We start from the raw sequence: 27,997 nt of genomic DNA on the forward strand, positions 1-27,997 counted from the left end.
TGCTTAATTTAAGAAAGTAGGGACAAAGCGTACAAGTATACTCAATTATGAGTAAAATTTTAGCCAAGATCGTGAATATATTCGTATTGTATTACGCACTCTAAATGAGTACAAAGAAAGGAGGGTAAGAGTAAGAATGAGCAAGGTTTCGGGGACGAAACCTCTTTTAAGGAGGGTAGATTTGTAACGCCCCAAAACTCGGGTCTAAATATTTTATTTGGACATTTTATTTGGTTGGCATAAGTAAGTAGGATTTATTAGTTAAGTGGGATATTTCACAAATAACCAAGCTATCTAACTTGGTTAGATAGTGTTGGCTATCAATTGAGAATGGAAAATAATGGGGGTTAAATAAATAAGAGAGAACATGAGGGACTAAGGTTGCCAAATATGAATCTGAATTTAATTAAAAACAAAATCTCACACACACTAGATGTGTGTGTGTGTGAGAACGATCAGGGAGAAGAAAAAAAGGGGTGAAACCCTAGTTCTCAAGAAAGCTTCAAATTGACAAGGAAATTAGGCTCAAATCCGATGCATGAACTCGTTTTCTTGATGATCTAGCCCTAACAAACATGTGGTAAGTTGTATTTTATGATTTGATGATCTTGCTATGAAGTGGGTTATGGTCAATCCATGAAATTGTATGAAATTGATCATGTAGATGTGTTAGAATCACATTATAGAACATGAACTATGCAAGATTCTAAGTAATTTGATGATTTTGGATGAAACCCACTTGTGGTAGTGAAGATGATGATATGGATAATCATGCATGTTCATTTGTTGTGTAAGATTGATGTATGATGTTGTATGTAATGAGTGATGGTCAGTTAATTTGGGTATAGTATGAAAATTACATGATTTTAGTGGAATTTGATGATCTTGATATGAGTTAGTAAGAATTTGCAAAGAATGCTTGTAGATAATGTTTTGTTAGTAGTACATCCGCCAAGTGTTCGATGAAATGCCTAAGAGAGCAAAATTTGTGAAATTGTATGAAAGTTATGGGTAATTATGTATAGAAGGTGCTTATGGTGTAGCCATTAGCAAAATAATAAGTTAAGTATGCTTAAGGTGGAGTCATTATGAGAATTCGGATTTGAATGTATGGTTTGGTAAAATTATGCATTAGGAACTTGTACCTTATGTCCCAATGATGTAATGCTCGCCATATACTTTATGCATTTGATTCATGGTGATTGAGAGCAAATGTGTACGAATATGTGATGCGTAGTTTATTGATAAGTGATAATGTTGGAATTATGTCGTGTACATATGTAAGATGATAATTTGATTGTGCGAATGTCGAACAATGCGGTTGTCGAATGTAGAGTTAAGAAAGCATAAGTATGTGTATATTGTGTAAGCGACTAGGCGATCATATAGTTGTATGTGTTATACGACATTATGTATGAAATTAATATGATGTCATTAATATGATCTAAGTGGTTGACAAATCATGTCGTATGCGTGTTAGTGGAAGTCAATGTAGATAAGAGTTGGAAAAATGTATGTTAATATGAATAAGTATAAATACTAACATTATTATGGCATGACGGCATGAAAGAATAGGAACCACACTAGCATGGACCAAGCATGGAAGGCCAACGGGTCAAGATGAGGCAAGGAAGCGGTTATGAACACGGATGCACAAGGTAAGTGATTTCCGTAATCACTTCGTAGTACAAGTAAGTAATAAAGTGTTGTAATGAATTAAATATGATGTTTGAGGTCAAATATGTGTTAAAGTCTTTCGTCGTAAATGATGGGTTTAAGGTTGACCAAAATGCCCATGATGGGTATTTTGGGGTAAACGAACTTAAAAGTGGTTTAGAAGCAAGTTATTCGATTAGAGTAATGTTTTGGACAAGTATGGAAGTGGGGATGATGGTTTGGTCAGTCATAGACCAATTAATGCGCGAATACCCTTAACGGGTCAAATAGTTAGAAAATAGTTAAGTCGAATGTATGTAAGTTAAGGATTTCTGTAATCCGGAGGTAAGATTTTAAGTTCATATGATAGAATGTGAATTTACAAGCATGTAGGAAGAAACGGGAGGTCAAACGGGTAAACGGTTCAAAAGTTACGTGCGTTTTAGTGCGTACGGACGACGAAACGAACCTGCAGAAAACTGCAAAAACTAGAGGGCGTCGCCGACGGGTAGGGGGCCCAAATGTGGGATCCTAAAGAATATGTAGTAATATGGTACCCAAAGGTGGGATCCTAAAGAATATGTAGTAATATGGTACCCAAAGGTGGGATCCTAAAGAATATGTATTAATATGGTACCCAAATGTGGGATCCTAAAGAATATGTAGTAATATGGTACCCAAAGGTGGGATCCTAAGGAATATGTAGTAATATGGTACCCAAAGGTGGGATCCTAAAGAATATGTAGTAATATGGTACCCAAAGGTGGGATCCTAAAGAATATGTAGTAATATGGTACCCAAAGGTGGGATCCTAAAGAATATGTATTAATATGGTACCCAAATGTGGGATCCTAAAGAATATGTAGTAATATGGTACCCAAAGGTGGGATCCTAAGGAATATGTAGTAATATGGTACCCAAAGGTGGGATCCTAAAGAATATGTAGTAATATGGTACCCAAAGGTGGGATCCTAAAGAATATGTAGTAATATGGTACCCAAAGGTGGGATCCTAAAGAATATGTAGTAATATGGTACCCAAAGGTGGGATCCTAAAGAATATGTAGTAATATGGTACCCAAAGGTGGGATCCTAAAGAATATGTAGTAATATGGTACCCAAAGGTGGGATCCTAAAGAATATGTAGTAATATGGTACCAAATGTGGGATCCTAAAGAATATGTAGTAATATGGTACCTAAATGTGGGATTCTAAGTTAAGAATTTCCTTAAGTAGATACGTATGAAGGTATGTATGTATGTATGTGTGAATATAAGTGGTATGTATGAATGAATGTATGTATGTATGTATGTATGTATGTATGTATGTATGTATGTATGTATGTAGGTGTGTATGTAGGTAGTATGTGTATGTGTATATATATATCCAAGTGAGTATGTACGAAAGTGTGTGCACGTATGTAGGGTTGTGAGAAGGCATGTAATAGGTATGTATGTAGACATGTATGCATGTATGTATGTAGGTATGCACGTATGTAGGAACGTACGTATGAATGTAGGTACGTAGGTTTGTAAGTAGTTATGTGTGAACGGATGCACATATGTAAGTATGTATGAAAGTATATACGCATGTATTCAATGAAATTGAGTATTGACGATAATAATAGTGTGCCTTGTGAACGAAGTGTAACGCAGGTACAATGAGAAAGTCTCACCACGGAATGTACGATCAGATGGAAAGCTGGGATGTAAAGAATTAACGGAACAAAAAGTAAACGTGAATAAATCTTGTATGTTTATAATGCGTACTAATGTTATGAATTTAATGTGGTGAGCGCAGGTAGTACGAGTCATGAGGATCATCAAGGAACAGAGATCGAGGATCGAGTCACTAGTGAGATTGTACGGGAACGTTGATGTATATAATGTAGTAAACATAAGCTATGTTTCTACTTAGTAAATAAGTCGATTGATGGATTTATGTGAAAGAGTTATGTTAAAGTTAATTTTTAAATAAGTTAAGGTGTTTATAATGAAAGAAAGTTTATGGCTTGAACTTCCGCTGCGACTTTTAGTCAAATACGTATTAGGGTCTTACAATATCCCAATAGGTTTATATTATGGAACAAATATCTTATTGTGGTGGTACAACAAGCCATCTTTCACCATGAATGGTTGACTCTCGGTGCGATGGTTCAACAGTTTGGTCAAAAGTTCTTTCCTAGTTGCCATTTCATAGAATTTTAAATCCAGAGGTCTGTCACCCACGTTGGTTTAGTAATTGAGATAGCTAACACATGCGAATTATATACCCGACTAAGAGCATCCTGTTAGATTTCCAGATTTAGGGTTTTGTGGAACGAAGTTTTGTGTTCATAAGAATGAATTGATGATCCATCCGGTTATGTTACATACGAATATATACATAAACAATATTGGTAGTAACTGCCATATAGTAACTTAGGATAAAATAATAAAGATAATAATAATAATAATAATAATAATAATAATAATAATAATAATAATAATAATAATAATAATAATAATAATAATAATAATAATATGATCTAGCTTATAAACATCCGTCTAACACCCTCCCGTAAGCTTGATCGTTTCAGATTCATGTGCAGCAACTCCTTTAACCGAGTAAAGTCCTTTGGCTGGAGAGCTATCGTCATAATGTCCGCTAATTGATCTTTTGTTGTGCAGAACAAAACTTCCACTTCCCTTTTCTTGATTAGGTCCCTAATAAAATGATACTTGACTCTTATGTGCTTACTTTTGCCATGATATACCGGATCTCTGGCTAGACAAATGGTCGATTTGTTGTCACAAAATATTGGGATTGAGTAGTCTTCTTTTCCTTGCAAATCATCTAGGATTCCTTTGATCCATAAAGCTTGACATCCTGTTAGAGAAAGGGCCATGTATTCGGCTTCCGTTGAAGACAACGCTACCACCTTTTGTTTTTTTGATTGCCAAGATATAGGTCCAGTCCCTAGATGAAAAATATATCCTGAGGTATTCTTGCTGTCATCTATATTTCCGGCATAATCGCTATCACTGAACCCCATTAGATGTTTCTTTCCCCCTTTTGAATATGTAACTCCTTATTCTTGGGTCCCTTTGATATATTTTAGTATATGTTTTGCTGCTTCCCAGTGGCTTTTCTTTGGACATTCCATGAACCTACTTATTTTGCTGACTGCAAACATAATGTCTGGTCTAGTGTTCGTCAAATACATTAAGCTTCCGACTAGGCTACGATATATCCCTTCATCTACAAACTCTTCTGGGTCATCTTTGGATAATCTTAATCCATATTCCATTGGAGTTGATACCGTGTTGCAATGTGTCATCCTGTACTTCTCTAAAAGATTTTTCATGTACTTCTTTTGTGATAGAGTGATATTTCCATTTTCATATGTGACCTCCATGCCGAGGAAGTAATGTAATCGACCCATATCCGTCATTTCAAATTCCTTTTCATTGAACTTTTGAATTCTGAAATTAGTTTCTTCGAGCTACTTGCTATTATTAAGTCGTCCACATACAGACAAATTATAATTTTTCCTTCATTTGTATCTTTGATATACAGTGTATGTTCATAGATGCATTTTTTGAATTCGTTCTTAACAAAGTATGCATCTATTCGACTATACCACGCCCTAGGAGCTTGTTTCAGACCATATAGAGCTCGTTTGAGAAAGCATACCTTTTTCTCTTCTCCCTTTTTAACCTAGCCCTGAGGTTGCTCGATATACACTTGTTCTTCTAGTTTGCCATTTAAAAAAAGCTGTTTTTACATCCATTTGATGGAGATGCCATTCATATTGAGCTGCAAGAGCCAACACTAAACGGACTGTTTCGAATCTAATTACTGGAGCAAAATCTTCCTGATAGTCTATGCCATACTTCTGTTTGTACCCTTTTACAACCAACCTGGCCTTGTACTTGTCCACGTTACCTTTCTCATCATACTTTGTTTTGTAAATCCATTTAACACCAATCGGTTTTTGCTGCGAAGGAGGATCTACAAGTTCCCATGTTTGATTTTTATGAATTGACTCTATTTCTTTGTTCATTGCTTCCATCCATCTTGGATCCTGGCTGGCTTCTTCAAATGATGTAGGATCAGAACTAGTATAAAGAACGAAATTAACAACTTGATTCTCATTGTACTTCTGCCTAACTTCTGCTTCTGTGAGGGCTCTAGTTCTTCGATATATGTTATTTATGTTTTTAGTACAAATGATCTCATTCTCCGAATCTGATGAGGAGGAATTATCTTCACGTTGCTGTGCAGGTTCTACTGTGGATTCGTTCTCGTTATGCTGATTATGATCAATCTCTTGATGCGGCTCCTCATTTTCTGGAATTACTGATTCATTATGCTCAGGTACATCGGCAGGTATCTGTTCTTCTTGTATCGTGTCTGATCCTGCATATTCTTGAGATTGAGTTTCGTCTATGTCTGATATTACAAACGGAGCATCTGAACTTTCTGAGTGTATAACCCACTGTTTGCTTTCATTAAACGCTACATCGCGGCTTATAATAATTTTATTAGTTTGTGGATTGTATAATTTGTAACCTTTACTGTGCTCACTGTACCTAACGAATACCGTCTTTTCAGATTTTTCAGTTAGCTTGTCTCGATGTTGCTTTGGAACGTGGGCATAAGCTAAGCAGCCGAAAACCTTTAAATGCTCTACATTGGGCTTATCACCATACCAAGCTTCATAGGGATTTATATTGGGTCTGGTCTTGGTAATGGTTCGGTTTAGAATATATGTAGCACAGGCAATTGCTTCTGCCCAGTAACAGTTTGGTAATTGCTTAACATTCATTATGCTTCTACTCAATTCCATCAACGTTCTATTCTTCCTTTCTGCTACTCCATTCTGTTGGGGTGTATAGCTATTTGTGAGTTAATGACGTATTCCATTCATTCTTAGATAATCTTGAAATGCCTCACTACAGTATTCTCCCCCTCGATCGGTTCTTAGAGTTTTGATCAAATGTTCAGACTGTCTTTAATTCAAGGCTTTGAATGTTTTGAAGAAATTCAATGCCTCTGATTTAAATTTGAGAAAGTACACCCATGTTTTTCTTGAATAATCGTCGATAAAGGTAATGAAATACCTGCATCCTCCTATTGATTCAGTCCTCATAGGACCACATATATCGGAGTGAACTAACTGTAAGGGTTTATTGGCTTGCCACGTGTTTTTCCTTTGAAAAGACTTCCTTACCTGTTTACCCGAGACACATCCTTCACATACACTCCCGTCCTTCATGATTTTGGGTAATCCGCGCACCAATCCTTTGTTCTCCATATTGATTAGTGTATCCATATTTACATGACCATATCTTTTATGCCATAATACAGACATTTCCTTTGTTGTCATGGTCATTGCAAGGTTTATATCACTACTTGGACGAAGTGGAAACATCTTATTACTCGTCATTTTAATTTCTCCAACAGTTTTGTTGCTTGCATCCTTGATTATACATTGATCTTTTTTGAACACAACCACATACCCTTTTTGTATAAGTTGCCCTACGCTTAAAAGGTTGTGTTTCAAGCCCTTTACATAAAATACGTGATGTGTGTAAAATGCAACATATAAATCACATCAATTAAGGTATAAAACTAACCCTTTTTAAGTACTAATGTTGGAAAAAGAGTGTTTTTGTCTTCCTTTTGTATTTTCAGGATGAAATGAGCTCAAATTCACAAAAGAAGCAAAAAGACAACTAATTCTAGCATAAATACAAGGAAAGGAATAAAAGTAGACTGCCCGGACCCTCAACGACATCCTCCAAAGCAAAGAAGAGAAAACAGAAGCCTGAACACGCCCCGTGCTCAGCCAGCACGGGGTCGTGCCCAAGAAGCAGCATAAAAGACAAACTGGTAGAAGCTTCCATTGCCCACCACGGGGCCGTGTCCAGTGAGCACGGGGGTGTGGTGAAAGTACAGCAGGCGCATTAATTGTAATTGCGAATTACAATTAATGAGGAGAGAGAGTGTCAGACGGGCACGGGGGCGTGTCCAGCGGACACGGGGCCATGCCCAGCCTTCTGTTCAGCCTATAAATAGGGGTGCTTGGTTTCATTCCATCTCATCCTTTGGCACACCACCTCTCTCACACTTCATCCACCACCCACCACCACCATAACACCATCATCCACCACCATCATCCATTGTCCATCATAGAGTGTGTGAGTCGTCTCGGGATCCAAGATTGATCGTAAGAGTTCTTGGCAATCAAGGCCATGTTTGCCTAAGTCTCTTACATCACTTGGTGAAGACAAGTGTTTAGTATAATACTTTTTATTTTTAATCTTTTGCACTTTTTATTTGGTTTTGTATTAATGACTTTAATAACTAGTTGCTTATGTTGAAGGTGATCTTTCCTTATCGTTTATCCGTGGTGTCTTGGCATTATTTTACTGTCTATATAAAATAAAAGATCTTCACCATTCATATCTCCACGGTCTATGTGGAGGTATGTTGGCTACCTGGTCGGGGGTTAAGGGAACGGTTTGGTAAGGGTCTTGCCCTTGTTCAGCGTTTAGAGGTCCTGCTTGGGACCTGGGTCAAATTTAGTAGGATCTCCTTCAATGCCCATAGGTATTGGATGGCGGGGATCCAAACTCTTTGACCCCCTCATAAGTTAACTACTATTAATACTATAACCCGGCTATTTAGGACTGTATCCCTGCTGACTCAGACTACTTAGCCGAGGGTAACGTCACCGCCAAAAGCGGGGCCTACCATAATTTGCATTAATAACTTAATTCATTATCTTCCAATAATCCGACCCTTTAGGATTGTATCCTTGCTGACTCAAACTACTGGGTTGAGGGTAACGTCACCTTCAAAAGAGGGGCCTACTACAATAACTAAGATAATCTCTTAAACAAGTGCAAAAGTGCGAAAATAATCAAAGGTTATACTAATACACGAGTCGGATCCAAGTGATTCATCTTGTCTATCTGTTTTTATTTTATTTTATTTTTCAGCATTTAGTTAGTTTTTATTTTCTTAGTTTAAAAACATTTTTCTCACTTTTTGATTTGATTAGACGTTGAGGATAAACTGGTATTAAAAACTCTTGTGTCCTTGGACGACCTCGGTATCTTACCAACACTATACTACGTCCACGATGGGTGCACTTGCCCATATGTGTGTTTAGTGTTACTAAATATCGTGTTTTATAAATTTAAAACTTGGCTAAAGGTGTAAAAAGGGCTTAATTATACATTAAAAATATATTACACTACACACGCATCAAGTTTTTGGCGCCGTTGCCGGGGACACAAGGATTTTAAGAAAGCTTAAAATCGACGGCCTAATCAGTTTTTCAAAACCTTTTCAAAACGCGCGCACATTTTTCTGCATTTTAGTTTAGTTTGCATTTACAGTAGCCTGAACACGGGGCCGTGCTCGCTGAACACGCCCCCGTGCTGCATATTTTTAGTTAGATACCCAGATACAGAGTCTGACCACGGGGCCGTGCTCGCTGAACACGCCCCCGTGCTCAACGTGACCAGTAACTTTAATTAAAACGCCCAGATACAGACCCTGAACACGGGGCCGTGTTCACCCAACACGGGGCCGTGTCCAGCTTCTGTTTCCGTCTTTATTTTTGTTTTCTGGTCCCGAGACTCAGTTGTGGTCTGTTGAGTGATTCTTATGGATCAATACTCAAGAGGCTACAACTGCACCTATGATGAGGATGATTATAGGGGTAATTATTGCACTAATTGTCATAACGCACGCTCGGTTCAATATAATACTTCATATCAACCATCCGATTCATACAATTATTATGAGGAGCCCAGGTACGAGCCATCAACTTCATATACATCCTATGAAGACCAAAGGTATGAACCTCCTCCCTCATACTCATATTTTTGATGAACCAAGGTATGAGCCTTCATACTCATACTTTGAAGATTCAAGATATGAGCCACCACCTTTATACTCTCATTATGAGGAACCATGGCGTGAACAACCCACCTCATATGAGTACTATGAAGAACAAAGTTTCGACCCTTATCCATCATATACTTACAATGAAGAACAATGGTGTGAACCATCTACTTCATATGAGTACTATGAGGAGCCAAGGATTGAACAACTGGATTCAAGCTTTGAGGATCCAAATTCTTTTTCTCTCACCGAAGTGACCAATAGGATATTAGAACACATTAAAACTATCGAACGTTACATGAAAGAATCTCGTGCAAGGGAAGAGGAGTCCCGCGCAAGAGAAGAGTTAAATAGTAATAATAACGTAGAGATAGTTGAAGATGTAAAAATGGAAGAACAAGAAAGTGAAAAACCGACACATGAGTTAAACAACGAAAAAGGTGAGTCCGATAATGTTAAAATTCAAGAAGAGTCTAATTTTGAAGAAATTAACCTCTTGTCACCTACTTTCGAAAATCATTGTTTAGTAACCCCTCATGCCAAGTTTTTAAAAGAGTTAAACACTAGTGCTAAAATCAAAGAATTAGTAAGTGTTAAGTTAACTAATGATCAAACTTCGCTAATAAAAGAAGACCCTTTTGAAATTAACATTACACCGGTTCCATGTTTCTTTCAAAATTCATTTATTAGTAATATCACCATTGATAAAGATCTTTGTGTTAACATAATGCCTAACTACATTTTTGAAAAATTAAGTATTAGTGATTTTACTCCACTTCAAATACCCATTTTTCTATCCGATCGAAAAGTGATAAGATCAATCGGTGTAGTTGAAGATGTTTTGGTTCACACAAATCAATTGGTAATCCCAACTGACTTCGTCATCCTTGATGACGCCCCTCTAGCCTTGGGAAAACCTTTTGTACAAACTCATAAAGCATTGAAAAACCGGAAATTCAACAATCTACCTCTTCAATTAGGGGCATTCAAAAGGAGCATAGATCTTGAGCGTTCAATGAAATATCCTTTTGGCAATAATGACCCCCTAAGTGAAGATGAAGCTGAACCACCCGATACAACTAAAGAAGATGACCACTTTGTCGAAGAAGAGATAGCCATAGAACAAACCTTTAAGGTTCTTAATCTAGATGAGCAACAAAATACGGCGTCTTCTAAAGACCCGCCCATTGAGCTCAAAGAACTTCCTAAAGGTTTGGAATATGCTTTCCTAGGCAAAGATGGTAGTTTACCTGTAATTATTTCTTCCAAATTAAGTAACATAGAAAAAGAGAAATTAGTTAATCTGCTTAAAAAACACAAAAACGCGATCGCTTGGAAGCTTGTAGATATTAAAGGAATAAGCCCTTCCATGTGCACGCACAAAATTTTAATGAATGATGACTACAAAACAGTAATTCAACCACAACGAAGAGTGAATCCCAATGTTCAAGAAGTGGTTAAAAATGAAGTCATCAAGCTGCTTGACGCCGGACTAATCTACCCTATCTCCGATAGTCCGTGGGTAAGTCCCGTCCAAGTAGTCACAAAGAAAGGAGGTATGACGGTAATAACTAATGAGAAAAATGAATTAATACCAACGAGAACCGTCACAGGATGGAGAGTTTGTATAGATTATAGGCGATTAAATGAAGCAACAAGGAAAGACCACTTTCCTTTACCCTTCATTGATCAAATGTTAGAACGACTATCCGGTCATAAATTTTATTGTTTCTTAGATGGTTTTTTCAGGTTACTTTCAAATACCGATAGCACCAGAAGACCAAGAGAAAACAACTTTCACATGTCCCTACGGAACTTTCGCATATCGACGCATGCCATTCGGTCTATGTAATGCGCCTGCAACATTCCAACGTTGTATGGTGGCCATTTTCCATGATATGATAGAAAAGACAATGGAAGTCTTCATGGACGACTTTTCCATCTTTGGAGATTCATATGACCAATGCCTCGATAATCTTGAACGAATGCTATCCCGATGTGAGGAAACTAACCTCGCCCTTAACTGGGAAAAATGCCATTTCATGGTAACAGAGGGAATAGTACTCGGTCACAAAATCTCAAGCGAAGGAATGGAAGTTGATCGAGCAAAAATAGAAACTATTTCTCGATTACCTCCACCATCCTCCGTAAGAGCAATCAGAAGTTTCTTAGGGCATGCCGGATTTTATAGAAGGTTTATCAAGGACTTTTCAAAAATTTCAAGACCTCTAACAAAATTACTTGAAAAAGATGCACCCTTCATCTTTGACAAGGAATGCAATCAAGCATTTCTAACCCTCAAAGAAATGCTAGTCAATGCACCCATCATGATAGCGCCCGATTGGAAATTTTCTTTCGAAATCATTTGTGATGCAAGTGACTTTGCTGTTGGAGCAGTCTTGGGACAAAGAAAAGAAAAGCATTTTCACCCAATCTATTATGCTAGTAAAACGCTTAATGATGCACAAGAAAATTATACAACTACAGAAAAAGAATTACTAGCAGTAGTGTTTGCTTTTGATAAATTCCGTTCTTACCTTGTTCTTTCTAAAACTGTAGTCTATACAGACCATGCAGCCATCAGGTACCTCTTCAAGAAACAAGACGCAAAACCCCGTTTGATCAGATGGATTCTACTCCTCCAAGAATTCGACATCGAAATCAAGGACAAAAGAGGAGCAGAAAACACTGCTGCAGATCATCTCTCGCGCCTAGAAGACCCAGCTTTGGAAACAACCAGGGACGAGCAAATCAATGAGAAATTTCCGACAGAATCCTTGGAGATGATGGAGTGTAGACAAGAGCCATGGTATGCCGACTATGCTAATTACCTAGCTAGCGGTATAGTCACCAAAGGATGGCCACATCATCAAAGAAAGAAATTCTTTGCTGATGTAAAGCATTACTTTTGGGAAGACCCCTATCTTTTCAAAATGTGTGCCGACCAGCTCATCCGAAGGTGTGTCCATGGTAATGAAGCACGAAGAATTCTCCGTCATTGTCATGAAGGTCCATACGGAGGACATCATGGTGCCGCAAGTACCGCACGAAAGGTATTTGATTCAGGGTTTTATTGGCCAACCATTTACAAGGATGCACAAAACCTTGTAAAGACATGTGATGCCTGCCAAAGATCAGGTAATATTTCTTCCAAAAACGAAATGCCTCAAAATGGCATTCTCGTTTGTGAAATCTTTGATGTGTGGGGACTCGATTTCATGGGACCTTTCCCGCCGTCAAAAGGAAACAAATATATACTTGTGGCAGTCGATTACTTGTCTAAATGGGCGGAGGCCGAGGCTCTTCCAACAAATGATGGAAGAGTAGTGGTAAAATTTCTGAAAAAATTATTTTCTCGCTTCGGGACACCAAAAGCTTTGATAAGTGATAGAGGTACCCATTTTTGCAATCATCAACTCGAAAAAATATTAACAAGGTATGGGGTCTATCACCGGGTCTCAACAGCATATCACCCTCAAACAAATGGGCAAGCCGAAGTGACTAATCGAGGTTTAAAACGAATACTTGAAAAAACCGTAGGACTAAATAAAAAGGAATGGGCCGACAAATTAGACGATGCTTTATGGGCCTTTCGAACCGCTTATAAAACCACTATAGGCACAACCCCATATAAGCTCGTCTATGGAAAAAGTTGTCACTTGCCAGTAGAAATAGCTCACAAAGCCTACTGGGCAATAAAAAATGTGAACTTAGATTTAGAAACTGCCGGTAAAAATCGATTTTGTCAAATGAACGAATTAGACAAACTAAGGAATTATGCATATTCTAACTCCGAAATTTATAAGGAAAGAATGAAAAATTTACATGATAAATATATTAAGTCTAATGAAGTTCGGGTAGGAGATCAGGTTCTATTGTTTAATTCACGACTTCGATTATTTCCTGGTAAGCTAAAATCTAGATGGTCAGGACCTTTTTCCGTCACCCATGTTTTTCCGCACGGTGCAGTAGAAATTAAAACTCGAAATGGGATACCATTTAAAGTCAATGGCCAACGGCTAAAACTCTACCGAGGTTCCATTGAGGATGAGGAAGAGGAGATCTCACTTCAAACGGTTAACGAATAAACTCGTACCCGACATGTTACGAACAGGCAAGTGTACGTCAAAAACCGGTAAGTCTTCTAACCATTTTCGGAAAAAGGGGCATGCACACGAGCACAAAAAAAAAAAAACTTTGCTCGGCACGAGGCCGTGTCCGCTGGACACGGGGCCGTGTCGAGGCAACTGTCGGGATAAAACCCTCTTTTCATAACAGTTACCTCATTCCACACGCCCCGTATTGCCGAAAACGCTCTGGTTCCAGGCGATTTTCCGCATATTTCCGACGTCACTACCACGTTTAACAACATCAAGGTATGATTCTATCATCTTTAGTAGTTAGATTAGTTACTTGCATGTAGTTAAAACATCAAAAATTGGGGAAAAATCTAGGGTTCTTCGTGTTCATCCGGATCGAACTTCAAATTTTTGATGCAATCTGTTAGTAGTAGTTTAGATTAGTGTAGTAGAAAGTAAATAAACATGTATTGTTGATAGATTCGTTCGATTTCCCACAAAAACCCCAAACCCTTGTTTTTTGACCCGAAAAAGACAAAATTGGAAGGGTAAAAGGTTTGTTTTGGGAAAAACGACACTTAGGGTTTCATTTTCGGGGGAAACCGCTGCTATTGGGCTAAAAATTTTCAGGTTTTCGAAACCGGGACGAAAAATGAAGTTTTTGGGTTACAGACGCCTGGACACGGGGCCGTGTCCACTGAACACGGGGCCGTGTCCAGCCCACTGTTTGCAGTTTCGCTCCAAATATCCTAGTTTCGTACTAACTTTTGGTGTATTCTTTCAGATGTCAAAGTTCACAAGGTTCAACGCAAGCGAACTCGACGCTAGGGCATGATATGAGACACTCCAAACAAGACCCGAGCAGTATCCTAGGCGAGCATGCACGGACCTGTTAACCATGGTGAACCAGCTAGACCGATTCAACAACATCGTGACAGGGCCACTAGCAGTTGCATTGAACACTCGGCTTCGGTCGGTGCATCAATGCACCATGGAGTTCTACAGTACTTTCAATTTCACCTCGAGGTGTGACCCGTTTGACAATGAAGGGGTTGCATTTCGGTGTGGCGGGACGAGGTACTCGATCTCCATGGCACAGTTTGGAGCTATAATAGGATTGTACGGGGAAGAGGAATCGGGGAATGAGGATAATACCGGGGGATTACGAGACTTGGATGTAAATGAACGTCAAGCCGCATGGGCTCAGATCGGTGAAGGAATCTACAACCGTAGTAGCACCAAGAGTACCAAACTGAGGGACCCGCTTTACCGCTACATTCACAGGCTCCTCACCTACTCGCTAAACCAGCGTCACGACAGTAGTGGCGTTGTAGGGTTGAAAGATTTGGTTGTCCTTCACTGCATCCACAACCAGAAGCCTCTCGATATTCCATATCTCTTGTTACGAAACATGCACCTGAATCGCCTTGCTCACGCTCCAATGCCTATCTTCTTTGGGGGATGGGTGTACCGTCTTTTCAAGCATTTCACGAGAATTCCAAGGTCCTTTGAAAGGAGTCCATGGTCGGGACGAGTTGACTACCACATTTGCCGAGCCATGAACTTACTTTATGAGGCAGAAGACGGGACGGTGAGCTTCCAAAGGACACAAGGCTATGCATGGAACCCACAAGAGGCCCTAGTTCTCCACGCACCACCTCCCCACTACCAGTACCAACCCCATGGTGATCCGGGTCAATCCTCCTCACAAGGAGGCGGTTTTCCTAACTTTCAAAGCTTACATGATCTTTTGCAGGAAAACCTCATGTGTACCAGGAACACCTACAACCTCGCCAACAACACATACCACCGGGTTGGAGCTATTGAGCGCAACATCAACGATATACAAGATGATATCGGTAGCATTCGGGAGTACATGGCGGGGCATGGGGATGGAGGTGATGATAGCGGTGAAGACATGGACGTTTGAAGAGATAAGGGGCGGGTTGATGGTGAGCCCACATGTTTAAGTACCCTTTTCTACCGAACAATTTATGGCCTGCGTGCCACTTGTTAAACAATTTACTTTCCTTGACTACTTTTTATTTCCGTTTTATTTTTCTACTTTATGTTCGGAGACAATTAACTATGGTAATGTAGGATGTTTTATGTTTGCTTGGTGTGGTATTAAGTGATGAAACAGGTACAATGCAAGGGTTAGAGTGCTAAACCTTAGCACTTACAGGCCCAAAATGGAGAAACCGGGAGACGAAACCTGTTTTTCAGGCTCACAGACTGTCCACACGGGGACGTGTCCAGCCGACACGCCCCCGTGTTCATCTCCCAGACCTGCTGTTTGGTTACTGACCTGCAATTATTTGCCAGACACGGGGCCATGTCCAGCCGACACGCCCCCGTGTTCATCTTCTGTAAGTTTTCAATACTGGCAGTTCGCCACGGGGTCGTGTCCAGTGGACACGGGATAACATAAATCTTTGCTTTTTAACACCACACCACACATCCAGTCAACCTAAAAATTTATTTTTGGGACACATTGAGGACAATGTGTAATTTAAGTGTGGGGGGGAAGCTAACACTTTGAAATTTTGCAAGTCCTAACAACAAGCCTTACACAAAATTCTATTGGAACCGCTAAACACCCCGAATTTTTTTTCAAAAATCCTTTCATTTTTACTTGTCTAAAGTTTAAGTTAGGAATCACAAGATTAATAAGGTTATATTTTTATAAAATTTACAACCGAAAGCGTCTTGATAACAAAGAACCAACATAAGAAAATTACGAAACGGCATAATAAGTCTAGTTAAAATTCGATTATATATACTTGATCACATTAAAAACCCATTCCCACAAAAGTGAGTTTTGAGCCTTTATTGAGCATACAAATTTACATCTTTAGACTAAATGCTCATTTTTCGTTTCTTGTGTGAATAGCCGCTTGGTTCTTACAACTCTAGAACTTGCCATGGCGATTCATTCCCGGTCCTTACCAACTTAAACCCAAGTAAGTAAATGATGGAGGCATTAGGACTAACCATTTTTTTTCTTTCTACACCATTATTTTTCAATTTTTTTTACCACCTACCCAAAATCCCCCTAGTTAACCCCTTTGAGCCTAAACCTTTCATTTCATTACCCTAAAACCCTTTTTACCCACCAAAAACCTTTTTATTTTTCACCCCTTATTTTAGTAACAAAGCTCGGTTTTTCGCAAGCTCGTTCTTTTATGTGACTAAAAAAAAAATTTTATGATGATGAAGTTAAAAACAAACAAAGCTATACAAACAAAAGCTTGTTTGGAGAAATACTTCAAAATAAAAAGTCACTAAAAAAAATATTTTCGAAAACCGACGCTTTTTACGCTTTTCGCCCTTTTACTAACCACTAACCCAACCACCCACCTTTAGCCCAAGCCTAACCTTTCACCCAAAAAGTCCTCTTGATATTTACAAAGGTAAAAAGTTAAAAAGGAGGAGGATTGATTGCTTGGCAAGCCTATGGAAGGCGTGAGTTCCATGCCGCTCTCGAGTGATTCACTAAAAATACACCTACGGCCGAGTGTTGAGTGATTTATTCCGTGAGGTATGTGAGCTTGTATATAAATGGAATTTTAAAAAAGGCATGTTATGCCCAAATAAGTAATTTATCCTATGAGACGTTCTCAATAAATCATAATGAATAGGATTGTGAATAAATAAAAATAAAACCTAAAAAGATCTTGGATTCCCGACAGTCTATGACAAGCCAAAAACTTTCTCTTCTACCTATTCCATTTGGGAGTGTAAGCCACATTTTAAAGAGTTTTGCTTGAGGACAAGTAAAAGTTCAAGTGTGGGGGTATTTGATGTGTGTAAAATGCAACATATAAATCACATCAATTAAGGCATAAAACTAACCCTTTTTAAGTACTAATGTTGGAAAAAAAGTGTTTTTGTCTTCCTTTTGTATTTTCAGGATGAAATGAGCTCAAATTCACAAAAGAAGCAAAAAGACAACTAATTCTAGCATAAATACAAGGAAAGGAATAAAAGTAGACTGCCCGGACCCTCAACGGCATCCTCCAAAGCAAAGAAGAGAAAACAGAAGCCTGAACACGCCCCGTGCTCAGCCAGCACGGGGCCGTGCCCAAGAAGCAGCATAAAAGACAAACTGGTAGAAGCTTCCATTGCCCACCACGGGGCCGTGTCCAGTGAGCACGGGGGCGTGGTGAAAGTACAGCAGGCGCATTAATTGTAATTGCGAATTACAATTAATGAGGAGAGAGAGTGTCAGACGGGCACGGGGGCGTGTCCAGCGGACACGGGGCCGTGCCCAGCCTTCTGTTCAGCCTATAAATAGGGGTGCTTGGTTTCATTTCATCTCATCCCTTGGCACACCACCTCTCTCACACTTCATCCACCACCTACCACCACCATAACACCATCATCCACCACCATCATCCATTGTCCATCATAGAGTGTGTGAGTCGTCTCGGGATCCAAGATTGATCGTAAGAGTTCTTGACAATCAAGGCCATGTTTGCCTAAGTCTCTTACATCACTTGGTGAAGACAAGTGTTTAGTATAATACTTTTTATTTTTAATCTTTTGCACTTTTTATTTGGTTTTGTATTAATGACTTTAATAACTAGTTGCTTATGTTGAAGGTGATCTTTCCTTATCGTTTGTCCGTGGTGTCTTGGCATTATTTTACTGTCTATATAAAATAAAAGATTTTCACCATTCATATCTCCACGGTCTATATGGAGGTATGTTGGCTACCTGGTCGGGGGTTAAGGGAACGGTTTGGTAAGGGTCTTGCCCTTGTTCAGCGTTTAGAGGTCCTGCTTGGGACCTGGGTCAAATTTAGTAGGATCTCCTTCAATGCCCATAGGTATTGGATGGCGGGGATCCAAACTCTTTGACCCCCTCATAAGTTAACTACTATTAATACTATAACCCGGCTATTTAGGACTGTATCCCTGCTGACTCAGACTACTTAGCCGAGGGTAACGTCACCGCCAAAAGCGGGGCCTACCATAATTTGCATTAATAACTTAATTCATTATCTTCGAATAATCCGACCCTTTAGGATTGTATCCTTGCTGACTCAAACTACTGGGTTGAGGGTAACGTCACCTTCAAAAGAGGGGCCTACTACAATAACTAAGATAATCTCTTAAACAAGTGCAAAAGTGCGAAAATAATCAAAGGTTATACTAATACACGAGTCGGATCCAAGTGATTCATCTTGTCTATCTGTTTTTATTTTATTTTATTTTTCAGCATTTAGTTAGTTTTTATTTTCTTAGTTTAAAAACATTTTTCTCACTTTTTGATTTGATTAGACATTGAGGATAAACCGGTATTAAAAGCTCTTGTGTCCTTGGACGACCTCGGTATCTTACCAACACTATACTACGTCCACGATGGGTGCACTTGCCCATATGTGTGTTTAGTGTTAGTAAATATCGTGTTTTATAAATTTAAAACTTGGCTAAAGGTGTAAAAAGGGCTTAATTATACATTAAAAATATATTACACTACACACGTATCAATACGTTTGGTATTTTTCGAGTTTGGTTTTTAATTGTGATGGATACTTCACCGCAGCCTAGCACTTCCAGCCGTTTATCGTCGCCGGTCCTCACTTCTTTCTTTACTGATTCATCCAGTTTGATGAACAACTCCTTGCTTCCCGTCATGTGGTTACTGCAACCACTATCTAAATACCAACAATCATCCTTGACTGTTCCTCCATATTGAAGATCATGAACATTGTATCGTCTTGTTCATTGATTTCTGTTGGTGCACCTTTTTGTGTCTGTAACTAGTCTTGTTTATCGTTGTATTTTGTACGGTCTTTTGTCGTTTATCAAGTCTGTATTTGCCGTCGACCAAGTCGGATATCCTCCTATCCGCTTGTGTCCGACTTATTTTGTCTCCTTTTGGTATGTAATGATATATGAACGATGCATGTTGCATATAAGGGTAAAACTGTCTTTATGTTTGTGTTTGTATACAGTTTGCTGCAACTGTCTGTTTGCAGCAAACAGTTCAGCATGTGCAGCCTTCGTCGAAACACCTTGTGTTTCGTCGAACACATAACGACGAAACAGGCTATGTCCATTTCATCTCGTTTCTTCGTGATCTGCGACAAAACTGACTTGTTTCATCGTCTGTTGGGCTTCTTCAGGCCCAGTGTCTGGCCCAATGTTGTTTTGTCGAGCCCACCTTTGGTTTCGTCGATGTTATGGCCCAGGCTGCTATATAAACACTGTCTGGTTTCACTTTGAGACTAGATGAGAGCATACCCTTGAAAGTTATTCTGTCAAACTGTGTGTGTATCAGTTGATCTTGGTTCTCATCCCATTTAATCAATAGATTGCGTTTCATTGATTATATCGTGTGTTCTTACTTACTGTGTTTGATTTAATCAATAGATTGCGTTTCACGGGGATTCCGCACCCGTGACATTGTTTGTTATAAACAAGGGTTTGGTTTTCGTTATCGATCCTCAGATTTTGGGACCTACAAGTGGTATCAGAGCATTGGCTCTTATCCTTGTTTAAAATCAAACATAGTTCGGTTTTTATCAAGTGTTAAAACTGGTTGTTCTTGATTTTCTGAAAATTGTTCTTGAAAAACTCATATTTTCTGAAAAAGTGCTTAAAATCTGCTTGAATATTGTTGTTTGCCAAAGTTTTATCAAAAACCTTTGTTATATTGCTTGTTCACGTGATAAAACCAGGTTTTATTTGAAAGTTTGGGCAAATTTCGTGTTTCGAAAAATTGTTAAGTGACCGGAAAACTCAAAATTTCTGGGTTGTTCTTCATACCTTCAAAGAACCTTCAAAAGATTCTTCAGTGTTCTTGAATTTAGAATTAAAAGAGAAATTGAAAAAGGATTAAAATCGATTAAAATATATGTGAACATGCCTGGGTTGGTAAGTTAGACATGTTGTGAGTTGTACCGTGTCAGTAAAAGATAAGGTTGTGTTTGAAAAATCTCACCAACTATTTCACCAACTGTCTGAGACCTTATCCACGACGAAACGAACAAGCGATGAAACCAAAGTGTTTCGCCGATAGCATCTTCGATGAAACACATTGAGTTTCGTCATAAGCCTTTTCGACGAAACAAAAGTGTTTCGTGGGAAGTGTTTCGTCGAGTGTGTTGTCAATTTTAAACAGAAGGTTTGTAAAAGTGTGATAACATTGTGTTTTCAAGTATTTGATCAGGTATTGTACTTCATACATCAAATATGAGCTGCACAAGTCCGTGGGATTGGAGTATTGACTCACAACCAGGTCAAGATCAAACTTCGGCAGCCGCGTGGGCAAGAAATATGTTTCCTCAACCATCCATAAGTGCAAGTCAATGGGCCTTGGTATCAAATCAAAATCAAAGCATTCAGGATCTTTTGCTTAGCGAGAGTGAAACAGGCAGCAACAATCGCCCACCAAAGCTGAATCACATGAACAACTTTCCATCATGGAAGGGTCGTTTCCACACATACGTTCAAGGGCAAAGCACCGAACTTTGGACGTGTTTCACTACTGCATGCAACCCTGCCCTCGAAGTAGCAGCATCAACTACAGCGGGTTATAATAATATGCTTGAAGATGACAAGAAAGCCTATGACTTAGAGAAAAAGGCGTTTGCTATTCTTACACAAGCGCTTCACAAAGAAATCTATCATCAATTCTCTTACTGTAAAGATACGAAAACATTATGGGATGCATTGGTAGCGAGAGGAGAAGGAAATGCAGCTACTAGAAAGTCACGCCATGATCTATTAAAGAAAGAGATTGAATCATTTCAGTTCTTGGAGAATGAAACCCTAAATGATATGACTACACGTTTTTATCATTTGATTAGTGAAATGTTTGCTTATGGGGTTATGGCAACTCAACAGGAAATGGTTGCTCGATTTGCTGATGCTCTACCTCTAAAGTGGAGCCCATTCATTGAGCTTTTAAAGCATACGGGCGTTCTAGATGCTCCAAATGTCAATATTTATGAATTCATTCAGAAGCTGGAACATAAGAATGATGAAGAAATTCGGAAAGCTAAACGAATTCCTGCTCCTCAAAATACCGAAATGTATCTTGCAGGTTTTAACCAGTTAGCTAGTTCCAGTTCAGCTCAGCAACCCGAAGTTACAAACGGCGTTTATGTCAAATACAAGCTCTTTTCCGTTTCCACAATCAGCTCCACCTCCGGTTTTCGGTTCGAGTGCCTATCATCCGCCAGCGCATATGAGTGTTCAAGCTCAAGCTTATTCTGCACCTCATTTAAGTAGTCCTTATATTCCTATTCCAACACCCCAACCTCCACCTCAAGTTAATACTACTCAACCTCAGTTCGATCCGAGGGCTTATATTCCTGTTCCATCACAACCACAAGTCCAACCACAACAACAAGCCCAACCACAACAACAGAAAGCTCATTATACCAATAATCCTCCACCCCTAACACGGTCAGAGTCGATACTTCAAACCTCTCACAAGTTAGCATTGAAGTAGCAAAGGAGCATATGGAACTCATTAATAGAATGGTCAGTGCTTACTGCGGTTTGGTTGCAGGTCAAATTGGAAACATCAATATGACCAATGAAGATTATCAACAAATCGACAGTGATGAAATGGAGTTGATGGATATAAAGTGGGCGTTCACAAGTGCAGTTAGAAGGGCAAGGGATTTCATAAGTCGAACGGGAAGAACTTCGTTGGAAAGTAAGAAGGATACGAAGTACGGGTTTGATAAAGATGCGGTTACATGTTTCAATTGTGGCGAAAAGGGGCACTTCAAACATGAGTGCACCCGACCAAGCAAACAAGGCAATCAGAACCCATTCAGAAATCAGACGAGTACTTCCAATGTCATTGTCAATCAAGAAAATCGTGAAAGGAGGATGGTAGTAGTGAACAACAATCAGAACCAGTCTGGACCATCAAACACCAATCGAGCATTGACCGTTTAAGCTGACGAAGGGTGTAATTGGTCTGTACAATTTGGGGAAGGTGATCAAGGAGGAGGAATAGCGTGTTATGCAAAGATCATCAATCACATCAAGCACGTTCACAAGGAAGAATTTTCTGAAAGTGACGACAGTTCGGGTTATACCGGGAGTTCTGATGAAGAAAGTTCTATTTCGAGCGATTATCATTCTGAATCTGATGTGAAGGAAGAAGCAAGTTCTGATGTTGATGACTTATTAAATGAAGTAGAGGAGTTGAAATGTCAGAAATCAGTTCTGATCAAGAAGGCTGCTGTAGCATCTAAAGAAATGGAGAAGTTCTTCTCTGAAGACGGATCTTTTTCTTTTCAAACTGCCTTTATGGCAAATGTCTCAGCCTCTACGAGTCAGGTAAATTCTGAAACTCCTTCTCCTAGTGTTTGTAATTCTTGTGCAGATTTGAAGCTTGAATATGAAAAGCTTCATAGTCATAATCAAAGTTTGGTTATTGAATTGTCTAAGTGCAGAGAGGCAAATATGGCTCTGGTTAGAAACGAAAAGGAATTTAAATCTGTAATTGAAACCTTGAAGAGAAGTGTTTCCGAAGTGAACAAAGTTGTTTATCATAAACAAGTTAGTATTAACGATTACATTAACATCGTTGAGGAAACCAAAAAGGAACTAGCCATTGCCAAATGCGAGCATGATGCAATCAAGCAAAAGTTGGAGAGTTATTCTAACTCCCGATTTGTGCTCGATCACATCATTGACGTTCAACAACTGAAAGGAAACAAGACAGGCGTAGGGTATAAGAAGTGTCCGCCCCCTTTAAGACATAATTATACTCATATGCCTGATGAAGAGGATATGCCTCGGTATGAACCCAGTGTGCCTCTTGATTATGAGGAATTTACTACTAGCCTAGGGTTCAAACCGGACAGTTCCTCAAGTACATCATCTGAGCAACAAGAAACTTCAACATCTATGAAACAAAGTCCTCCAATCATTGAGGACTATGAGTCGTCTAATGATGAATCAGAATCAGATATAAGTGATTAGGATAAATCACTTGACAAGATGAAAGGAGTAGAAATTCCAATTGAGAATCATATTCTTTGTGATCCTCCTACTCCTGCTATTCAACCAGTTGTCAAACAAGTGATAGATCCTGTCAAGAATGACGAGAAATCTGTGTCTACCATTAAGAGTAGTAATGTGTTGTACACTTTGGTTGGTGATTCTAAAATCTATTCAGATCACGATTTTCCAATTAAAAATGTCAATCCATCTTCGATTGATAAAGTTTTTGAAGATAATACAAACAAGTTTTTGGGAAAGACAATTCCAGGAGTCATTGTAACTCAATGTGACCCAATTCCAAAAGCTGAAATCCGGAAACAATTTGGAAATCAAAAATCACCAACAAAGCAACAACCTATTGCTTCTAAGGGTAAACAACCAGAAAGGCGAGCTCAAAAGCCTAACGTTTCTCAATCAAAATTTGAAACAAAAGGAGCTCGCTATCAGAAGAAAAACAGTAATGTCAGATTTGTAGCATCAAAGGGTACGGATAAAATTGAGACTTTTGAAAACAAATCAAACACCGATTTTGTACAACAAGTCAAGTTTTTAAAATGTAACATTCAAAACAATTACACTCAACATACAAACGGGTGTGATGAGAAAGCAAGTACCTAAGGTTCTACGGGTTCAACATCTGTTGGTCGATCAGATTCTCCTAAGTTTGTGGAATGGAGAACGTGTTTTAAATGTGGGGAGTTTGGGCATATCATTAAGAACTGCTCAAACACTCCAAAAGATAAATTTGTTGAGAAAGCACCACCTGAAAAGGTTCACCCTCAACGTCGTCCCGTTTCACCAAAACATGATAAAAGAACTGTTAAGGAACAAGAAACGAAACAACGACATCAAAACATCAAAGCTGTTGAAAAGGCTTTAAAATCTGAAGTTAAAACGGTCAAAAGGGAACCAAGTTCTTCACAACCATTACAACCAGAAGTTTCAAAATCTGTTTACAAAACTCAATCTGGTAAACAAAAACAAACTTGGAAACCTAAGACGGGTGATAGTTCAAGGGGAGCTGCTGTTTTTGAAAATCATCAAGAAATCGATATCAATTTTCGTGATGCTCAGGGACGACCCAAGACCACTAAGGCTTGGGTCCCCATCCTCAACTGATCATTGAATGATATGTGCAGGATGTTCCAGGAGGAACTATTAATAGTCATTGGATTGTTGATAGTTGAGCATCTAGGCACATGACAGGCGACTTACGGCTTCTATATGATGTGAGAAATATTAGAGGAGGCTATGTCGCATTTGCTAGAGACAAAGGCGGATACATCACTGGAGAGGGAATGATCTCCAATGGTGTTGTATGTTTCGATAAGATCAATTATGTTCGACAAATTGATCATAATCTTCTCAGTGTGTCGCAAATCTGCGATAAAAAGTTCACCGTGCATTTCGATGATGCCGGTTGTTATGTGCTTAAACCTGGTTTCAAAATTCCACAGGAATGGATTCTCTTATCGGCTCCAAGAGTTAATGATCTTTATATTCTTGATATGAGCCAAGCAATTACGACCTCTGCATAAGTCACATGTTTTGTCTCAAAAGCCACAGAGAAGGAGTCTATATCTTGGCACAGAAGAATGGGGCATATTCACTTGAGGAAAATGAACCATTTGGTGAAAAACAATCTTGTGAAAGGTGTGCCTGTGAGAAGTTTTCATCTACAAGATATCTGTGTTTCGTGCCAGAAAGGGAAGCAAACAAAGAAGTCTCACCCTTTGAAGAAAATCAACACTGTTAGCATGCCTCTCGAATGTCTTCATATGGACCTGTTTGGACCTATGAAACACAAGACAACATTCGGGGATGCTTACTGTCTGGTGGTTACTGATGATTATTCTAGATTTTCTTGGGTATCTTTTATGGCACACAAGAGTGACACTCCTGGCATCCTCAAGGATCTTCTTACAATGTTGGAAAATCTCTACACATTGAAAGTTAAGAGGATCAGAAGCGACAATGGAACTGAGTTCAAGAACCGTGTGATGGATGAGTTCTGTACTTCTAAGGGCATTCTTCATGAATACAGTTCTCGCTACACTCCACAACAAAACGGTGTCGCGGAGAGGAAGAATCGGACGATAATTGAAACTGCAAGAACGATGTTGGTAGAGTCGGAGCTCCCTGTTCAATTCTGGGGGGAAGCTGTGTCGACTGCTTGTTACACATTAAACCGAGTTCTTATAGTTAAGAGACATGGCAAAACTTGTTTCAAACTTCTACAGAAAAGGAAACCAGATCTTTCTTACCTAGAACCTTTCGGTGCTCCATGTACTATGATTGAGCCGGATGGAAAGTTTGGCGCGAAAGCTATCGAGGGTTTCTTCCTAGGATATGCAACTCCAAATTTTCGCGTGTGGAATCTAGCAACCAAAAAGATTGAACTATGGAGTGAAGTAAGGGTTCAAAGGTACACAAATCCTGTTAGAGCTCCGGGTGATCCTTGGATGTTCGCTTACTATGGGCTATTCGACTCCTTTAATCTGCCAACCTTTGACGAAGAATCTGCAGCTGCTAGAATGTTATTCGATAGTGACAACGCTGCTGGCTCGCTATTGGTTAGACCTGTTATCGTTAACCCCCAAGGATGTAATTCGGTTAACAATACGGTACAAAATGAGGTATTTGAAGATGCTACTGATTACAATGAGTCATCGGAAGATGATGAATATCATGATGCGGCAGAAGGATCTTCAGCTCCAGTTGCTCCTGTTCAAGGTGCTTCTTTAGAAACTCCTCATGTGCAGAATGTAGATGCTGCTGAAGGGAATGCATCCACTTCTACACATATTCCCGGTGTGGAGTTGGTTGTTGATCTTAATTTTAACAATTTGGGTATCAATGCTCGTGTTCCTGAAAATCCTGAAATGAGGATTCACGATACCCATCCACAGCAGAACATTATAGGAGATGTCCAACGCGGTGTGCAGACGCGTAATCAGCTGAGAAATAACCAGAATGCTGGTTTATATTCAGCCATTAGAGAATCTGGTCTTCAAAATGATTGGTCCTTTGCATGTTACGTTTCACAAGAAGAACCGAAATCTTGGAAGGAAGCCTTAAAAGATAATTCTTTGGGTTGAAGCCATGCAGGACGAACTGCAACAATTTCAAAAGCTAGGTGTTTGGAAGCTTGTTGAAAAACCGGAGAATTACAAGAAAATTGGCACTCGCTGGGTTTTTAAATGCAAGAAGGATGATCGTGGTGTAGTTATTCGTAACAAGGCGAGATTGGTTGTTCAAGGATTTCGCCAGATTGAAGGCATTGACTACAATGAAGTTTATGCACCTGTTGCACGTCTGGAAGCTATTCGGATCTTTCTAGCTTATGCTTCTTTCAAAGGATTCAAAGTCTACCAGATGGACGTCAAAAGTGCTTTTCTTCACGGTATAGTCCAAGAAGAGGTGTACGTCGAACAACCTCCAGGTTTTGAAGATCCTATTCACCCCGATCGGCTCTGGTTGCTCAACAAAGCTCTTTATGGTTTACATCAAGCACCTAGGGCTTAGTACGCAACCTTATCCAATTATCTTCTGGAGAATGGATTTAGACGAGGTCTTATTGATTGCACACTCTTTATCAAGGAAAAAGATGGAGATCTTCTGCTGGTGCAGGTATACGTTGACGATATAATATTTGGTTCTACTAATGAGTCTTTGTGCAGGCAATTCGAACGTGTTATGCCGGAAAAGTTCGAAATGAGCGCTATGGGGGAGATGAATTTCTTTTTGGGCCTACAAGTTCAACAAACGGAGTCTGGGATATTCATCCATCAGACTAAATATGTTGGTGACATCGTGAGCCGGTTCCAGATGTCAGATGCAACGCCCATTGGTAACCCACTTCCGCACAATCACGTCCAGATTTGAAGGGTGAAAGCATCAACTCCTCATACTATTGTGCTATGATCGGATCTCTCATGTATCTCACTGCTTCGAGGCCTGACATCATGTATCCAACGTGCCTGCTTGCAAGATATCAAGCCAACCTGAAGGCCTCTCATCTGTCAGCTGTTAAAAGGATTTTTCGCTATTTGAAGGGTTTCCCTGACACCGGTCTTTGGTCCCCTAGGGATGATGGCTTGGACTTGACTGCATACAGTGATTCTGATTTGGTGGTTGCAAAATTGATGGCAAATCAACAACAGCAGGATGTCAATTCTTAGGAGATCGCCTGGTCACGTGGCAGTGCAAGAAGCAAACGTGTGTTGCTACATCAACTTGTGAAGCAGAATACATTGCTGCCTCCAGTTGTTTCTCCCAAGTCTTGTGGATACAAAAACAAATGCACGACTACGGTTTTGAATTCCTATCTACTCCTATTTTTGTTGATAACAATGCTGCCTTACAGATCACTAGAAATCCT

General features: G+C 39.4%; 1 protein-coding gene across 1 annotated transcript; it reads right to left on the bottom strand.

Moving 5' to 3' along the window:
• Positions 1-4,725: 4,725 nt before the first annotated feature.
• On the bottom strand, positions 4,726-5,088 carry LOC110869803 (uncharacterized mitochondrial protein AtMg00810-like). The gene has a single exon (XM_022119021.1). The coding sequence runs from the start codon at positions 5,086-5,088 to the stop codon at positions 4,726-4,728; it is 363 nt and encodes a 120-aa protein (XP_021974713.1).
• Between the last annotated feature and the right edge of the window lie 22,909 nt (positions 5,089-27,997).

The sequence above is a fragment of the Helianthus annuus genome, chromosome 8, assembly GCF_002127325.2.
Source record: "Helianthus annuus cultivar XRQ/B chromosome 8, HanXRQr2.0-SUNRISE, whole genome shotgun sequence".
NCBI classification, from domain to species: domain Eukaryota; kingdom Viridiplantae; phylum Streptophyta; class Magnoliopsida; order Asterales; family Asteraceae; genus Helianthus; species Helianthus annuus.

Coding starts and splice junctions, on each gene's coding strand:
- LOC110869803 (XM_022119021.1), bottom strand. CDS start 5,088: ATGACGGATATGGGTCGATTACATTACTTCCTCGGCATGGAGGTCACA.